We start from the raw sequence: 17,531 nt of genomic DNA on the forward strand, positions 1-17,531 counted from the left end.
ATGAGTGAAGCTGGTTTAGAAATGCAGATGTTGAGGCATCACTTAGACATTCAGTGGATTTCTGGAGGGACCCAAGCATCTGCATTTTTCACAGGTACCACAGGTGATAATGCGGGTGGTCTGAGACTTTTGATGTTGGTTGTATGTCTTTGAATGCCCACAGATCATCTATGGTGTACCTGGCACTGGGCCAGTGGCTGGAGAGCTAAAGGTGGGACGTTGGTGGCAGTTGTTAAGATGAGGAGGAGGAGGCAGGTTCAGACATCAGCAAGTATGCTTCACCTGGGACATAGGCACAGAGGTGTGGGCTAGAGCAAAAGTCACACTTGGAAGCCCAAGGAGCCAGCAAGGTGGGAGGGAAGGGCTAGAAATCAAAATTCAGAGGGGGAGGCAAAAATCAACAGTAAGGCGGCTTCGAGGAGCAGGAGCCGAGAGCACTCGGAGCATAAGAATTGTTGCCAGTGTACTGGCTGATTTCCCAAACACCCTGGGCCTCCCTGTGAAAGGTCATTTGTGCCTGGACTGCAGGATGCAGGAGTACGGCCACTGGCGTCAGACAGCACTGAGTTCAGTACCTGCCCATGATTGTGACTTTGGACAAGATGCTTAATTCCTGAGTGTATAGTCAGGGTTCTCCAGGGTGATAGACAAGTAGAATATGTGGAAAGGGACTTATTAGGGGAAACTGGCTCACATGATCACAGAATCAGAGAGGTCCCACAACAGGCTAATGGCAAGCTGGAGAGCTGGAGAAGCCAGTCGTGTGGCTCAAATCCAAACGGTGGCTCAGTCCAAGCCCAGAACGTCAGAGCCAGGGAAGCTGGCATTACACCCTCAGTTGGTCTTGAGAGCCCCCTGGAGGCTGCTGGCTCAAGTCTCAGAATCTGAAAGCCAAAAAACCTAGAGTCTGATGTCCAAGGGTAGGAGGAAGAAGCAGCCTCCACTCCGGAAGGGGGAGAGGAGGCAGAGAAGAAACCCCCCTTCCTTTGCCCGCTTTTCTAAGCTGGGTCTCCAGCAAGTTAGATGGCACCCACCCACACTGAGGGTGAGTCTTCCTCTCTCAGCCCACTGACTCACACATCAGTCTCCTCTGGAAATATCCTCACAGACATACCCAGAAACAATGCTTCCCCGGCTGTCTAGGCATCCCTTAGTCCAGCCAAGTTGACACCTAAAATAAACCATCACACTAAGTCTCTTTCTCTGTGTAAGATAATGTGGGAGGCTGGATAATGGTTCCCAAAGGTGTCCACATCCTAATCCCAAACCTGGGAATATTGCTACCTGATGTGGTAAGAAGGATTTTGCAGATGTGATTAAATTAAGGATCTTGAGATGGGGCCTGAATGTAACTACAGGGTCTTGAATGTAGCCACAGGGTCTTTGTAACAGTGAGGCAGGAGGGTCGGGATATAGAGAAGATATAAGGACAGAAGCAGAGGTCAGAGAGATGATGCTACACTGATGGCTTTGATGATGGAGGAAGAGGCCATGAGCCAGGGCATGTACGTGACCTCTAGAAGCTGGAGAAGGCAAGATGGATTGTCCCCTGAGGTCCCCAACCCCTGAGCCCTGGAACACTATCAGTCTGTGGCCTGCTGGGAACTGGGCTGAACAGCAGGAGGTGAACACCAGGTGAGTGAGTGAAGCTCACCTGTATTTAAAGCTGCTCTCCATCACTTGCATCACTGCCTGAGCCCCACTTCCTGTCAGATGAGTGCTGGCGTTAGATTTTCAGAGGAGTGCGAACCCTACTTCAGTGACTCTCAACCTTCTGAATGCTGCGACCCTTTAATACAGTTCCTCACGTTGTGGTGACCCCCACACAAGAGGAGTGGTGTCTCGGTTCCTAAGCCCATCAGAAATATATGTTTTCCGATGGTCTTAGGCGACCCCTGTGAAAGGGGAAAGGGTCGTTCAACTCCCAAAGGGGTTGCGACCCACAGGTTGAGAAATGTACCTGTCAGTGATCTAGGTTGTGCTCCTGATGAGAATCTAATGCCTGATTCTCTGAGGTGGAGATGTAATGTTCTTGAATCATCCCAAACCATCCCTCTCCCTGCCCTCCTCTTCCCACCGTCCATGGAAAAATTATCTTCCATGAAACTTGTCCCTGATGCCAAAAAGGTTGGGGACTGCTGCTGTAGAGTATCAAGAATAAACTAGGCCTGAGGTCTGCTGCTGTAGAGTAACAAGAATAAACTAGGCCTGGGGACTGCTGCTGTAGAGTGTCACGAGTAAACTAGGCCTGGGGACTGCTGCTGTAGAGTGTCATGAATAAACTAGGCCTGGGGACTGCTGCTGTAGAGTATAAAGAATAAACTAGTCTTAGAAGTGATCAAGGAATACAGCAGTGTCTCAGGTTAGAAAATCAACACTCATAAAACCGTAGCCTTTATATATACCAATAATAGTCAAGCTGAAAAAACAGTCAAGGACTCTATTCTGTTCATAGTAGTGCCAAAGAAGATGAAATATTTGGGAGTTTACCTAACAAAGAACATGAAAGTTCTCTATAAAGAGAACTATGAAAATCAGAGAAAAGAAATAGCTGAAGATATTAACAAATGGAAAAACATACCATGCTTATGACTGGGAGGAATCAACATTGTTAAAATGTCCATACTATGCAAAGCAATATACAATTTTAATGCAATCCCTATTAAAGCTCCACTGTCATACTTTAAAGATCTCAAAAAAATAATACTTCATTTTATATGGAATCAGAAAAAACCTCGAATAGCCAAGACATTACTCAGAAATAAAAACAAAGCAGGAGGAATCACGCTACCCAACCTCAGACTATACTATAAATTGATAGTGATCAAAACAGCATAGTACTGGCACAAAAAAAGAGAGGTAGATGTCTGGAACAGAATAGAGAACCAAGAGGTGAACCCAGCTACTTACCATTATTTGATCTTTGACAAGCCAATTAAAAACATTCAGTGGGGGAAAAGACTCCCTATTTAACAAATGATGCTGGGTGAACTGGCTGGCAACCTGTAGAAGACTGAAACTGGACCCACACCTCTCACCATTAACTAAGATAGACTTTCACTGGATTAAAGATTTAAACTTAAGACATGAAACTATAAAAATACTAGGAGAAAGTGCAGGGAAAACTCTTGAAGAAATCGGTCTGGGCGAATATTTTATTAGGAGGACTCCCCCACCCAGGCAATTGAAGCAACATCAAAAATACAGTACTGGGACCTGATAAAACTAAAAAGCTTCTGCACAGCCAAGAACATAGTAAGTAAAGCAAGCAGACAGCCTTCAGAATAGGAGAAGATATTTGCAGGTTATGTCTCTGAGAAAGGTTTAATAACCAGAATCCACAGAGAACTAAAACGTATTAGCAAGAAAAGAACAAGTGATCCCATCTCAGGGTGGGCAAGGGACTTGAAGATAAACTTCTCTGAAGAAGACAGGTGCATGGCCTACAGACATATGAAAAAATGCTCATCATCCTTAATCATCAGAAAATGCAAATCAAAACTACTTTGAGATATCATCTAACTCCAGTAAGATTAGCCCATATTACAAAATCCCAAAACCAGAGATGTTGGCATGGATGTGGAGAAAAGGGAACACTTCTACACTGTTGGTGGGAATGCAAACTAATATGTTCCTTTTGGAAAGATGTTTGGAGATCACTTAGAGATCTAAAAATAGACCTGCCATTGGATCCTAGGTATATACTAGGTATATATCCAGAAGACCAAAAATCACATTACAACAAAGATATTTGTACCAGAATGTTTATTGCAGCCCAATTCATAATTGCTAAATCATGGAAGAAGCCCAAGTGCCCATCGACCCATAAAGGGATTAATAAATTGTAGTACATGTACACCATGGAATATTATGCAGCCTTAAAGAAAGATGGAGACTTTACCTCTTATTGTTTACATGGATGGAGCTGGAACATATTCTTCTTAGCAAAGTATCTCAAGAATGGAAGAAAAAGTATCAAATGTACTCAGTCTTACTATGAAACCAATTTATAGCATTCTTATGAAAGCTATAACCCAATTATAGCCCAAGAAGAAGGGAAAAGGAGAGAGGTAGGGGAAGGAAGGGAGGAAAGGGAGGGATGGTAATTGGTGGGACCACACCTACAGTGCATCTTACAAGGGTACATGTGAAATTTACTAGGTGTAGAATATAAATGTCTTAACACAATAACTCAGAATATGCCATGAAGGCTATGTTAACCTGTTTGATAAAAAAATTTCAAATTGTATATGAAACCAGCACATTGTACCCCATGATTGCATTAATGTACACAGCTATGATTTAATTAAAATTAAAAAAAAAGTAGAATAAACTAGGCCTGGGTACTGCCGCTGTAGAGTGTCAAGAATAAACTAGGCCTGGGGACTGCCGCTGTAGAGTATTAAGACAAAACTAGGCCTGGGGACTGCCGCTGTAGAGTATTAAGACAAAACTAGGCCTGGGGACTGCCGCTGTAGAGTATCAAGAATAAACTAGGCCTGGGGACTGCCGCTGTAGAGTATCAAGAATAAACTTGGCCTGAGGACTGCCACTGTAGAGTATCAAGAATAAACTAGGCCTGGGGACTGCCGCTGTAGAGTATCAAGAATAAACTAGGCCTGAGACCCCTTTTGGACTTTTCTGACCAGCAGAACTGTAAAAGAATAAATCTGAATTGCTTTAAGCCACTAAGTTTGGGTAACTATTATCACAGTCTTAGGAAACTAATACAGGTAGGAAACATGGCAGCTACCTGGCAGGCCTGTCAGGCTCAGGGCTCACTTGAGGAAAGGGCCTGGCTCAATTTAAAACTCAGTGGATGTGGTGATATTGCCCACAGGATAAGACTTAGGTAATTGAGGAACGTGAATCCACCCATATCGTTGCTTGGTGCCTTATGGGTGCTCAGCAGGTCTTAGGCTCCATGTCTCTAAGATTCTTGCAGGTCAGGGTGTCTGGGGGAACCCCATCAGGGAAGACTGGAGATCTGCCCTGGTCTGTTCTCTCTGTACCCTGTGGCCACCAGGGTCTCAGCTCCTGTTCCTTGTGACCAGTGTGTACTGGGGGGTCATTTCTTGGCCCTCCACCTCTTCTGAATTTGCTTTTGTGGTTGGTTGCCATCTCACCCCAGTGACACCACTCCTACCTCTGAACTTGCAGGCTCTTGGAACCTTTACCACATACAGTTGCTCTGTCCAACTGTCCATTGTCCTTGTAGGTGGCTTCCCTGTTGCTCCTTCATGGTATGGACCTTGGCTACCCCAGGCCATCCCTCCTCTGGGTGGTCTCCTTGGAGACACCAAGAAATGGGCAGGTCCAAGTGGGGAGTGCCACTTAGAGGACAGGGTGCTGGATGTCAGTGGCTCCTCTCCAAGCTCTCAGAGGGAGGGCAGCTGAGCCCTCGTTGATGACAAGTACGCACGCCTCTTTGTCTCCCAGCACCCTCAGAAGGCTGTCCCCTCTGGCTTCTCACAGGGACATTCGTTTCGGCCTTCACTGTGCTGTGTGGGGCCCGAACTGACCTCCCGGACAGACATGTGTGCTGCGTCTTCTGGCTGAACATCGCTGCGGCCCTCATCCAGGTCCTCACGGCCATCGTCATGGTTGGCTGGATTATGAGCATCTTCTGGGGCATGGACATGGTCATCCTTGCCAGTGAGTAGCCATCGGCACCACACTTCCCTGGGGTTGGGGAGAGGGATGGGGCAGGATGGACTCAGGGGGCCCTCATGGTTGGCCGAGGTCCTGCTCACCCCCTCAGGATGGGCACTTGAGGGAGCTAACCTGTACCCTCCTTGCTAAGGCCCATAGCTGCTTGGCACAGGGGACCTTGACATCAGGCATGGCCTGAACACCTGCAGGAATTATGAGCATGTGGCAGGCAGGGTTCTTCCCATAGGGACCTGAGTCAGCAGGCATGACTCAGGGGGGGAGGCAGCCCCTCTCCAATGACATCTGTCATTGCTGCCCAGATGACAGGACTGGACAGCAGTGGGCCTGGCCTATAAGAATTCAGTCCTCTGTGCCTCCCATTCTCTGTTTCTCCTTTGTGCAGTTCCCAGGAGAAGGAAAAGGCTGCTTGGCACATTTGCCCAGAGGAAACCCTAGAACTGTTTTTTTTTTTTTTTTTTTAAATAGCTGGAACAGTGTGATTTCTTCTTCTTTTAAACTAACCTCTTTGTTTATTAGTGGTAAACCTCACTATTCCTCATTTGTCTTGAGTGGACCTGCATCAATCCCTTAGTGGAAATTTGAATCAGACACAACACTGTTTTATAGAAGGTCATAAAGTTACAAAGTCAAGTTTACCAAAGATAACTTGGTTATCATTTTATTTGGTTACCAAATAACCTAGCAGAATCTTAAAATAGACATCATCTTTTAAAAAATTTCTTTTTAAATTTTAGTTATTATTTTAGAAATAGGGTCTTGCTATTGTTGCTAAGCTGGCCTTGAACTCCTGGGCTCAAGTGATCCTCTTACTTGGGCCTCCCAAGTAGCTGGGATTATAAATGAGCTACTGCGCCTGGCTGAACATCACCTGTTTTAAGCAGCCATGCATGTCTCCCTGTACGACCTCTGCATTCCTTGTATTTTCCCATTTTTCATCTACCTTGTTAGGCCTCAGTTCCTCCATAATCTCAACCATATCTCCTGGGATGATTTGCCTACCCCCTTATTGTAAAAACCACTCATAGGTGGCATTGTCAGTGCTGGAGGTAAGCAGGGGTGGGGGTGTCCAGCGTTCAGGGGCCCTAGAATGATTTAGAGCAGTGGTTCTCAACCTTCTTAATGCCGCAACCCTTTAATACAGTCCAAAGGGGTCGCGACCCACCTGCTGAGAACCGCTTATCTAGACTGATCTGTAGCCAATTCAGCCTGAGCTGAGGAGTTAGTGAAGACACAAGACCCTAGAGCACACACAAAGGCCATGGTCATGGTCAGTAACTGACCAACCCAATGGGCCAGAAAAGATGCAGGCAGCAGAGACTGAGTGAGATCCCAGAGCTGGTGGATAGTCAGACAGGCTGCCTGCAAGAGGGGTCCTGGGAGGACCTGCAGAGGTTAAGGGAGGAAATGGGTTGGCAGTACCACCAGGTAATCCCACAGTTAGAACAAACCAGGCAGATGTTAGGCAGCCAAAGAAGGAGGCGGGAACAGCAGCCCTGGCCAGTGGCTAGGTGGTAGGCTGGCCCCAGGGAGGGGGAGGCTGAGAAGCCCTAAGGAAAATACTCCGTCCTGCTGGGAGGGGCTGCCCCACTCAGTGGGCACTGGAAGGTTAATGGACATGTTCAGGGGCCACTTTAATTTGGGGGAAGGGTACAGAACATTATTGCTGGGAAAGAAATGCTGCCAGCTTTCTGGTGAATCCTAAAAAGTGGTGTATCAGTTTCCTACAGGGAATTTGCTGCTTCCTTGGGGGCCTGGGGACAGTCTGCAGTCTCCCGACCCTGTCCCAACGGGAACCTGAAGGTGCGCCTCCTCTCCTCAGGCCTGCAGAGGCTGCCCTGCCTCTGTGCTGTAGAAGCCCCTCTTACTAGTACATTTCCTCACCAAACCCCACATGTGGCCACTTCCTGGGGTCTTAAGAGGTGAGGAACCTCTGAACTAAAGTGGACTGCCTGTGTCACAAGGCAGGTCTCCATAAATGTGTGCTGATGCCTAATCTGATCTCTAGAACTTTCTGGTATATTTGTCTTTGGTCTCCTTAATATCAAGTTACCAAGAAGTTTGAACCTTAGAGATAACTTAAAGAACTCCCTTCACATGTCCTGGATGAGGCCAGGAGACCCCAAGAAGTACAGATAGAAACCTAGACACTCCCTCACTGCCCATCACCCCAGGCTGTAGACTCAGCCAGAAGCTCCTCCTCTGTGGCTGGGGTGGAGGCCATGATGAGGCACAGGACAAACAAGGGCAAGAACTTCCAGCTCCCACCCGTGTTACTCAGCCTGCACCGTAGGTCAGTCAGCTCCTTGGTTGTCTGGACACTCGCTCCAGGGATGCCTGCTTTGCATCAAACTTTTGAGGATGTTTCTAGGGGGATGCAGCACAAGAAAACTCATCACATCTCACTCTTCACCACTTACGTTGCCTGACTAGTAGAATCAGCCACCCATCTCAGCAGGGAATGCTTTTGCACTTTTTTACAAAAACTAAACCCACCCTCAAAGGATGAATAGTTGCCAGTCATGAAACACCAGTGAAGTAGGTTCGGATTGCTGAGCAACAGTAGAATACCTGAGTTTCCCAGTGTAACGCCTGTGAAGGAAAAAAAACACATGAATTTTTCTATCCTGGTAGATAATTGGATAAGGGGCTATTCTTGCTGGTGTCACTCCAGCCCTTTCCTGCAAAAACAAAGGAAACTTTTCAGTTGTGACATTACAGGTTGATTTTCTCACGCCCTGTCCAAGGTGTCATCTGCAAACATATCATCATAAAATATTCCTAGGAGGGGAATCAGAGAACTATAGATGAAAGTAGAATGAAAATCAGGAACTTGGAAGCATGCTGCTTGATTTACATTAAAAATGGCAAATAGGCCAGGCAGTTGCTCTTGCCTGTAATTCTAGTACTCTGGAAGGCTGAGGCGGGAGGATCCCTTGAGCTCAGGAGACCAGCTTGAGCAAGAGTGAGACCCCATTTCTATCAAAACCAGAAAACTCAGCTAGGCATTGTGTTGCTCAGGAGGATCATTTAGATCTAGAACTTTGAGGTTGCTATGAGCTAGGCTAAGTCCATGGCATTCTAGCCTGGGAAGCAGAGTGAGATTCTGTCTTGAAAAACAAAACCAAAAAAAAAAAAAAATGACAAATAAAAATCAACAACATAAAAAAATCAACAACAGCCTGTCATGGTCATGGGCCAATAAATACTTGGTAACTCTAAAGTGGGCTCTCTTTTTTTTTTTTTTTTGCAGTTTTTGGCTGGGGCCAGGTTTGAACCCACCACCAATTGATCCAAAATGTCTGCAAGATAAAACTTGTTTGCCATCCTGAGGCCTGGGTCTTTCCTGTCCACAGAAAGGGCTACACACAGGCCGGCATCAGGATGCGTCGCATTAGCATCTTTAATTTGTCACAGTCAAACCTGTAACTGTCCAGCAGCTGTCTCTCCTCAGATCCATCCAGAATTCAGGCAGACATGTTTTGGACATGAGAAATAACTGAAGTGCGGGTGTGGCTGGGATGTGATGGCTGGGGAGGCAGGGGCAGCGCGAGAGCCCTTAGGCATGCGCTGTTAGCTGGCCACAGTGGCTGGTCACGTGAACCCTGAACACTCACTGTCCGAGGACTTGCTGCAGAGGGGCCATGCCAGTGGCTTCTGTTGTGTCTCCTTGGCCCTACCCTGGGTCTGCCTCATTTTGTTTCAGAGATTCCCCATGGCTGTTTTCAGACTGTGTTTTCTCTCTTTCTCTCCTCTTCCTCCTGCTGCCTTTTCCCTCTGTGTTGCTGCAGTTTCCCAAGGTGAGTCTGTGGATGGACACACAGGTCTCGTGTCTGGGACTGCTTGGAGGCCTCCCCTCCCCTGGGATCCACTGTACTCCTGCACACAAACACCCCATCCATTCTCCCAGGTGGTCAGTAGGCTTTTATTTTTAGCTTTAGCTTTTTATTTTGGAAAATTTTAAACATAACTAAAAGCAGAGCACCTGGTATGATGAGTCTGCACCAGCTTCCACAATTATCAACTCATGGCCACTCTTGTTTTATCTGTTACTCCTTACATGTCCCCTACCCCAAACACTGGATAATTCATACCTAATATTGATGAATAATCTGCTAAACAAAGAGAAAAAAGCTATTGAGTCCACGGAGGCCCTTCTTTGGGCTAAGTTCACTATTAGCTAATGAAGTGACTAGGGAATTCCACTCATGTAATTTTAGCCAGAATTATTTTATTGTAGTAGATATCTTCTTTTAAAAAAGCATAAACACAATACCCTTTCATACCTAAATAAATCAGCCACAGTTCCTTGATACCCACAGTATTTGCATTTTCCCAAAGGCCTTATAATTATCAACAGTATTTTAAAGGTTTGAAGGCCTCAGGCACCTCTTTGTGTCACAGTCATCTGGCTGGTTGAACATACACTTGGACAGTTACTCCCCTCTGTGCACTGCCTTCCTCCTCTCTTCCTTCTCTCCACCCCCCATCCCTCCATAACATATGCCCCCGGGGAGGCCTGCAGGCTCCTTCTCTTAAGGCTGTGTATTGGGAAATCACACCAGGCCAGTCTGTGCCGTGGCTCCAGGGTGTGGGTTCAGGAGCACATGTACTCCCTTCTTGCCCTCACCCCAAATACCCTCCTCTCATAATTTCCAGTAAACCAAATATTCTATAATTCTTGATTCATTTCCCCTCCCCATTAAAAAACCAAAGCCAAACTTTTGCCATGTTGGTAGCAGTCATTTACATGGCAGTATAAACAAAGTCTCATGAGTGTATTCTGGGGGACACCTCCTGGAGAAATCCCAAAGGGTGTGGGTGTCTAACCATCTCTCCTTTATTTCTTTACAGGCTACAAGGAACAAGGCATCCCACAGCAGCTGTGAGCCTGAGGAGCCACTGGGGATGTCCAGCAGGGCCCTGTGAGGGCTGAGCCAGGCAGCTTCAGGCACAAGGACTTTTACATGTTCTCTTCTGCCATTTTCCAGATTTGGGGTGGAAAGGGGGTATTTTAAAAAATATTATTTATTTTGAAAATGCACCTGCTTTTCTCAGCACGTTCTGAGGGCCAGCCCCTCATCCTTCTCTGGAAAGCATCATAGGCATCAGAGCGTCAGGGAGGAGATGGGAAAGTGGACAGAGAGGCTGGGATGCTCTGGTGGGCTCAGCCCCACCTTGCAGCGCCCCCTCCCCCCTGCCAGGGCACGAGGGACCTGCTGGGCTGGGCCGCAGTGGGCCCTGTTCTGGTGAGTGGGGGCTCACCATGGGGATAGTACTGTGGTAGACACTTCCTCTGGGTACCCACCTGCTGCCTCAAACTCTAGTGCCCCAAGTGTTTTCTCTGTGGTTTCCTGGGAGCAATGCCAGAGTTGGGGTGAGGAGGGCCAGATTCCAGCCCAGCATGGGAAGAGCCACAGTCCCCACAGCTGGCCCTATGCCTTGAGGACAGGAAGAGTTCCATAAGCCTCCCCTCCCTGACTACCTCCTTGTCCCTGAAATCCAAGGGCTGTGTGTGCTTTGACCTTTGTTTTCCTGGGAAGTAGGGAAGTGGCTTCACCCCTGGGATAAAACTGCTAGAATTGCCAGATGTTCATACACAAAATTACCAGTTCGAGGTGTGCGTAGGCACAGACTGGCAGCCTTTCACATTATACTTAATACCACTTCTGGCCCACACTCCATTTTTCTGAAATTCTTGGGGCCAGATGGGTCTCTGAATTCAGAAATTTTAGATTTGAGAAAGATAATGTGATCCATTTATCATGTATTTTCTTACATCCTGGTGGAGTCTGGAACATTCCACTCATCATCAAGCACATGAATATTTCTCTAGAGAATCACATGACTAGTTAGATTAATTGAGATCAATAAAACTTCACCTCAGTTCAAGTCCAGTTTTGCCACTAAACAAATTATAGGGAAAAATTTAGCCATTTGATAGTTTTTGGAGTTTTAGAATAGCAAAACAATTGCATGGCGTTGTGGGCCTCGATCTGAAAATCCTACTTGCAAACAGATGCATTGCAGTGGTTCTCAACCTTCCTAATGCCGTGAGCCTTTAATATGGTTCCTGTGGGTCGCAACATTAGAGGGTAAAACTGTTAATGTTACACAGGGATTCCTTCTGTTGCAAAGAGACCATCAGGCCCCTCTAAGGAGCACCTCTCTAAGTGACTGTTTTGGAGATAAATCCCTAGCAGGGGAGAAACCAGCAAAAGTTGTCCAGGCAACTGCAGATCAAACATCAATCTGAAATTAGGAGAAAGGTGATCGAAATTGTAGCAATAGGATGGACATATGTGTCTGTTTCCTGTTTTCATTTTTTCCCTAACATAGGAAGCGTTATCAGCTAGAACTGGCTCAAAGCTAAGTTTCTGACCCCATTGGGTATATCCCACTTTGAGAATTGTTTTTTTAAAAAGTCAGTTGGAGACTCCATGAAAAACTAGGCCAGGGTGGCTTGTTTGGCCACCTTCTCCATTGCTGGATGGGAGTGCTTGGAAAGCAGTGACCATTGCACGGGAGGGTTCCAGCCCTTCTACTCTTTCCACTGGGCTTTCTAGAAAAATCACCTGCTGGGGGAAGCAGGTCTTGGGTCCTCTGCACACTGGATAGCTCCCTGACATCTGAGGAGAAATAGGACCCCCCGGAAGTCACTCCCCCTTTCCCTGGGCCCCAACTGCACTCAGGTGAGGGTCTTCTGCTCCTGGCCTGTCCTCCCTGCTGCCCACTCCTTAACTTTGATGAGTGTCTCATCCCTGTTCCATCATTGCCTGTGGCTGGACTGCACTTTCTGAAAACCTGGTAGTGTCTTTATGTCTTCCTGTCCTTTCTTCTTCCTGACCCTAGCCCAGACCTTTGTGGCCTCTTTCCTATTTGGAAGCTTCTGTGTTTCAAGGCATCGGATCCAGTTTGCTTTTATCTTAAAAGCCAAAGCCTTTTGCTGTGCGAAGGCAGCAACCTCTGGGCTGGCAGCCCACTGCTCTCGAGGAAGCTGCATCAAACAGAGCAGCCCCTAAAATATATAAAATATATATAGCTTCTGCTGGGGAAAAGAACGGGTCACAGCCTTCCCTCCCACGGCCGAAAGCCCACAGCTTATCACCCCAAGTAGCCCCCCAAGTTTTCTTGCCTCCCCCTATGTAATGACAGATCTCAGGAGGGGCCTGCCTCTACTTATTTTCCTGGATTGGGCTGGGGCGGCTGCTGAGGGGGTGGATAAGAGATAGCAATTTATGTCACATGTTTAGTGACACAATCCAGATGTGGGTGGGATTTTCTGGAGTGGCAGGTGTCACTGTTAGTCCTGTGTGGGATGGCTTGATACAGGAATTTGTGTTCTTGGAAGGCCATCTCCCCAGTCTCTAACACAACAGCCTCAGGGAAAGCCCCTTCCTGGGAACGGATGTGTGGAAAAAGTCACAAGCACCACCCCCCACATACCTGTCTCCAGAGGAACCAGTCTCTGAGGGTGGCCACACAGGTGGGACCAGTTCAAATTGTATCCCTCTAAATTAGATCATAGTGTCAGCAGTATCCTCTTCATTAGGTAAGGGACAGTGGTTAGTTTATTCCAAGTAGTCTAAGCCAGCCACTCAGATAATTAGGTGGCCAGAGTTTGGCCACCAGCTGAAAATCAAGGTTCTCATGCCAGCAAGTACTGAGATGACACCTAGCCCTCTGGTAACAAAGCTGGGCTTTGACCTCTGGTGTCCTGTAGGCTGACGGCACTGAAGTTGCAGGCCCATATTACAAGCGTGTGCCCTTTTGTTGGTCAGAATTCAGTAGGATGCTCCCTGGCTGTGGGTGTTTGAGGTCGGAATCACGGATGTGCAGAGAATGTTGTTGAGTGGGATGCTCCCAGTGCCTAATCGTGGCACTGTAATCAGAGTGGCCAGAGGGGTACCCTAAAGCAAGAGAGAGTTACCTTGTGGCCTGGAGATGTTCTGGGGACAGTGGAGAGTATTGATCTCTGAGTCAGTTTCATAACTGAGGATTTAAGGCCACGATAGCCAGGGTCCCCATGTGAGCAGCAGGCGGCAGGTGGCTCCTGGCTTTCCTTTGCAGGAGACCGTCCCCCAGCCTGGCACACCACCAGCATGCAGCATGGTTCCCTCCCTCTGCTGTTCCAGACTCTGAATCCAGCCTCAATGGTAAGCACAGCCTTTGCTTGTGTGGCCTTACCAGGCACCCTGCAGAACTGAGGCTCCAAGAGAGTGAACTATGTGACCCCAAGCACTCAGCTCATAAGTGGCAGAACCAGGAATGACCAGGTGTGGCCTCTGTGCCAAAGCAATCATTATGGCCTAGAAGAAGGAGGGGACTGTTAGGGGCCAAAAGAGAGGCCCTCGCCCACTCAGAAGTAGTGGGGACAAACAAAAAACCTGGAAACAACTCTACAGCTTCAACCCTGCCCCACAAGGTTCCCTGCTACACCTGCCTAGGGAGCCCTCAAACCCACCCACCCCTTCTCAGTACCTCTTATTGAGGATGTAAGAGAACTGGCATTAGGACCAACCCACCTGCTCTCCCAGCCAGGGGCTCTGGCCTCATGCAGGATGCCCAGGCCCCAGAAGCAGTGGGGAAGACATGTGCAAAAAGGAAATGCAGGAAATAAAAAAAACCCATAAGGTTAACTTTACCCCTGGGGAGTCAAAAGGGTCACATCTCAAAAAGAAAAACCCTACCTAGACCTCAAACATCAAGTCTAAGGCCAGGGTAAGGGAGGAGCTGAAGCCCCAGGACCAGGACAGATGTCTTCCAAAGGCCTGAGCTTCCTGAAAAGGAAAGTGAAGCTGAGATGACAGTGGCCCTTCTGCACCATCTTGGTTCTTTAAAATACGAAGAAACACCAAAACACAAAACTCTAAAACATTTTCTTCAACAGGTGTGTCCTCAAGGGCTTACTTCTGTTTTGCCTGGATCCGGCTCCCCGTGGCCCCTCCTGGGCCCCACGCAGGCTCCCAGGCCCACTCCGGGCTTTAATTATATGGGCTGTGTCTAACTACATTCGTGGTGTGGGCAAAGTCAGCTTGGAGCACAGTGTAAACTGCTTGGACTTGTGTAATGTTAGGTGTGAGTGAGTGAAGATGTTCACTGTTGTTATTACTCCCTCTTGCTGGGTTTGTTTAGAAGACTTTCTCAGAGGTATTGGAGGTGGGAGAGACCTTTTAAAGCAGCACCACCCTCTACCCCACTGCACTGATGCTTCCTACACACTGTGACCTTGTAGATGGTTGGAGGCCTCAGGCTGAGGGAGCAGCTGAAAGTTCTTGTTTCCCATCTGCTGACCTCCCTGGGACAGAAGCTCGCCTAAGGCTGAAGAGCGACAGTGTTTCCTTTTTGTGTGGGCCTTAGGCAGTCCTAGCCCAGGGATAGCTCCCTGCCTTGCTTATTCACTCATCAGGCACTTAGCACTAGTGTGGGCCACGTGGTCCTGTGTGTAGATGAAGAGACCCTCACTCCCATGGCCATACACCCTTGCTGCCCCAGCCTCCTCGGGTGAGACTGCAAGGTGAGCAGAGGTGGGTGTGGGAGACACATCCTCCAGGGACTGGGCTGCCCTTTCTTCCCCCAGAGAGCTCGGTCAGCTTATTGTAAGAGATGAAGAGGTCAGCTTGGTCAGAGTAAGTGACTGCGTTCCTTCTGGACCAGATTGTTCTTTAAAATAATAATAAAAAAGGTCAGCTTGGGGGGTCGGGTGAGAGGCTCAGAGTCCAGTCTTTTCCATCAGTTTTCCTCCCTTTAGATTCTTAGAGCTTCTGGGTGTTCATAGGATCACAGAGATACACTGAGACAATCAGGGACCCGCCGTAAATCCCTGGCTATGCAGACACAGGACAAATCTCAACAAGAGTGACCCCCATGTCTCCCAGAGGCCCAGGAGTGACATATGACTGTCAGCATCTCTCCGACTGCCCTGTGCCTCAGTTTAACCATCTATAGGTTGGGAACAAAGAGGGGCCTAAGCAGCCATCATTGTGCCCATTTCTGTCAGAGCCAAGGGCTTGGAGGGTCAGCCCTATCTGGGCAAGGGGGAGGCAAGCTGTCCTCTCCTGCCCAAGCCTTATGGAGGTTGGTGGCTCTGGACCTGAGACTTCTTGCAGCAGAAGAGAAACACTCCCTCATTCCACTCTCCACCCTGATGCCACTGTAGAGGGCAGGAAGGTTGACAGCAGGTCCATATGTGTCCTGAGTTTCTGGTACACCTTGTCTTTCTATTTGTATTTAGCTGGGGAACCTCAGTTCCCAACCCCTCCCCTCACTGCCTAAATTTGCCAAACTGCCAACACCCAGGCTGGCCTTTTTACCCCCAAGTGGGCAGAAGTACACACATACACACGCACACACACACGCACACACCCTTGACTGCTGAGGGAAGCAGGACAGGGACTCAGGATGGGGACTTACAAGACATGCAGAAAGGCACCCTCCTCCAGGATGGGCACTGCCCTGTGCCTCAGACTGCCCTCATTTCTCCTCCCATGCCCACCCAACCCAGACGCACACACTGTTTCCTCTCTCCCCAAGGCCCCTGGCCTCTGATCTCTTCCTCCCAGGGTCTATGGGCTTAGCTCCTTGACCAGACCAAACCTGGCCCTGTCCGTCCCCCAAGCCCCCAGCCTGGCCTTCTGTGGGAGGTGGACCTGCCCAGAGGAGAGGGCTTTCTTTCTGGGGCTCTTTGGGGGCTGCAACCACTCTCTCTTCTGAGACCACTTCCTGCTCCTACAACACCCCCACCCCGAACCTCCCTCAACATGAGAGCCAGTGGGGAGAGAAGAAGGGGAGGCCTGCTCAACCACTTTTCTGGTTTAGGAGAAAAGGAGGTGAGATGATGGCGGCTGTAGAAAGCTCCTCCCCCATGGGCACCTTCTCTCCTGGGAACATGTGGCTGGCCCTTTTCATAGGCCAAGTTCCCTTCAGTTGTGTGCGGTGCCATTGTTTTTTTTTTAAAGAACACATACAAATACATATAAAAACAAGACAACCGGTTCTGTGTGTATCCACAGAATTTATATGTGGATGAGTGTGCCGTTGTGATTTACAGTGTTTTGACACCGTGATTGGCTTTGTTTGGGTCTCTCTTCTTTCTGTTAAATGAATTGCTGTACACTTTATCGTTCTCAGATGAGACTCACTCTCTGACCTCTCAATTCTACCCAGATCCATGGGGAGCACACCCAGTCCAGCCAAGTGGGTATTTCCAGCCCATTTCAATGACTGGAGCACCTCTTGGAAGGGGAAACTTCTAGACTTGCCCAGGCCAGCCTGCAGCTTAGCTATTCATGCCCTTAGGGCCACACTGGCAGACGCTGCTCAGGGGTCTCCACAGCGCCCTGTAGGCGCTGAGCAGGGTTCCAATTTCTCTAGCCTTCTGCCAGCTTTAAAATCTTTAACTCAAGCAGCATCATTGTACATGCAATGAAAAATAGCATGTATGACAATAAAAACCTACGTAGCTCCATGTACATATTTATACATACTCACATGTTCCTATTATAAATATATAAAGCATGGCATCTCTTTGGCATTCCAACTTTGTGTTTTTAAAAAATCCTTGAAAATATGGCTTTGGAAACCTTTTTCTTCCTTTCCCTCTTTTCTATGTAATAAACATTCATGTGACCTTTCTGGTGGTTTCACACGTTCTTGTGTACCCCCCCATTTTCATAATCTGACAGATCTCTGCTTCCACATGCCCTCGTCCCTCCCTGTCTGCAGCCTTTGCTGCTGCTTTCCTTCCTGTTACGAAGATGACCCCCTCCACCCCCAGAGCAGGTCTCGACCTCCATCAAACCTTTTTCCTAAACTCTTCTTCTGTGGCATTTGTACAAGTACTCCTCAAGACGCTGCATCTT

General features: G+C 48.0%; 1 protein-coding gene across 1 annotated transcript in view; it reads left to right on the forward strand.

Annotated features, from left to right (window-relative positions):
* The window catches only part of STUM (stum, mechanosensory transduction mediator homolog), a 77,564-nt gene extending 60,266 nt beyond the window's left edge, over window positions 1-17,298 (forward strand). Inside the window, exons 2-3 of the mRNA XM_053607526.1 lie at window positions 5,476-5,655; window positions 10,525-17,298. Coding sequence (XP_053463501.1) covers window positions 5,476-5,655; window positions 10,525-10,559 — 215 coding nt within the window. The 3' untranslated portion in view covers window positions 10,560-17,298. The remainder of the gene's footprint in view (window positions 1-5,475; window positions 5,656-10,524) is intronic.
* Window positions 17,299-17,531: the final 233 nt, after the last annotated feature.

The sequence above is a fragment of the Nycticebus coucang genome, chromosome 10 (assembly GCF_027406575.1).
Source record: "Nycticebus coucang isolate mNycCou1 chromosome 10, mNycCou1.pri, whole genome shotgun sequence".
NCBI lineage: Eukaryota > Metazoa > Chordata > Mammalia > Primates > Lorisidae > Nycticebus > Nycticebus coucang.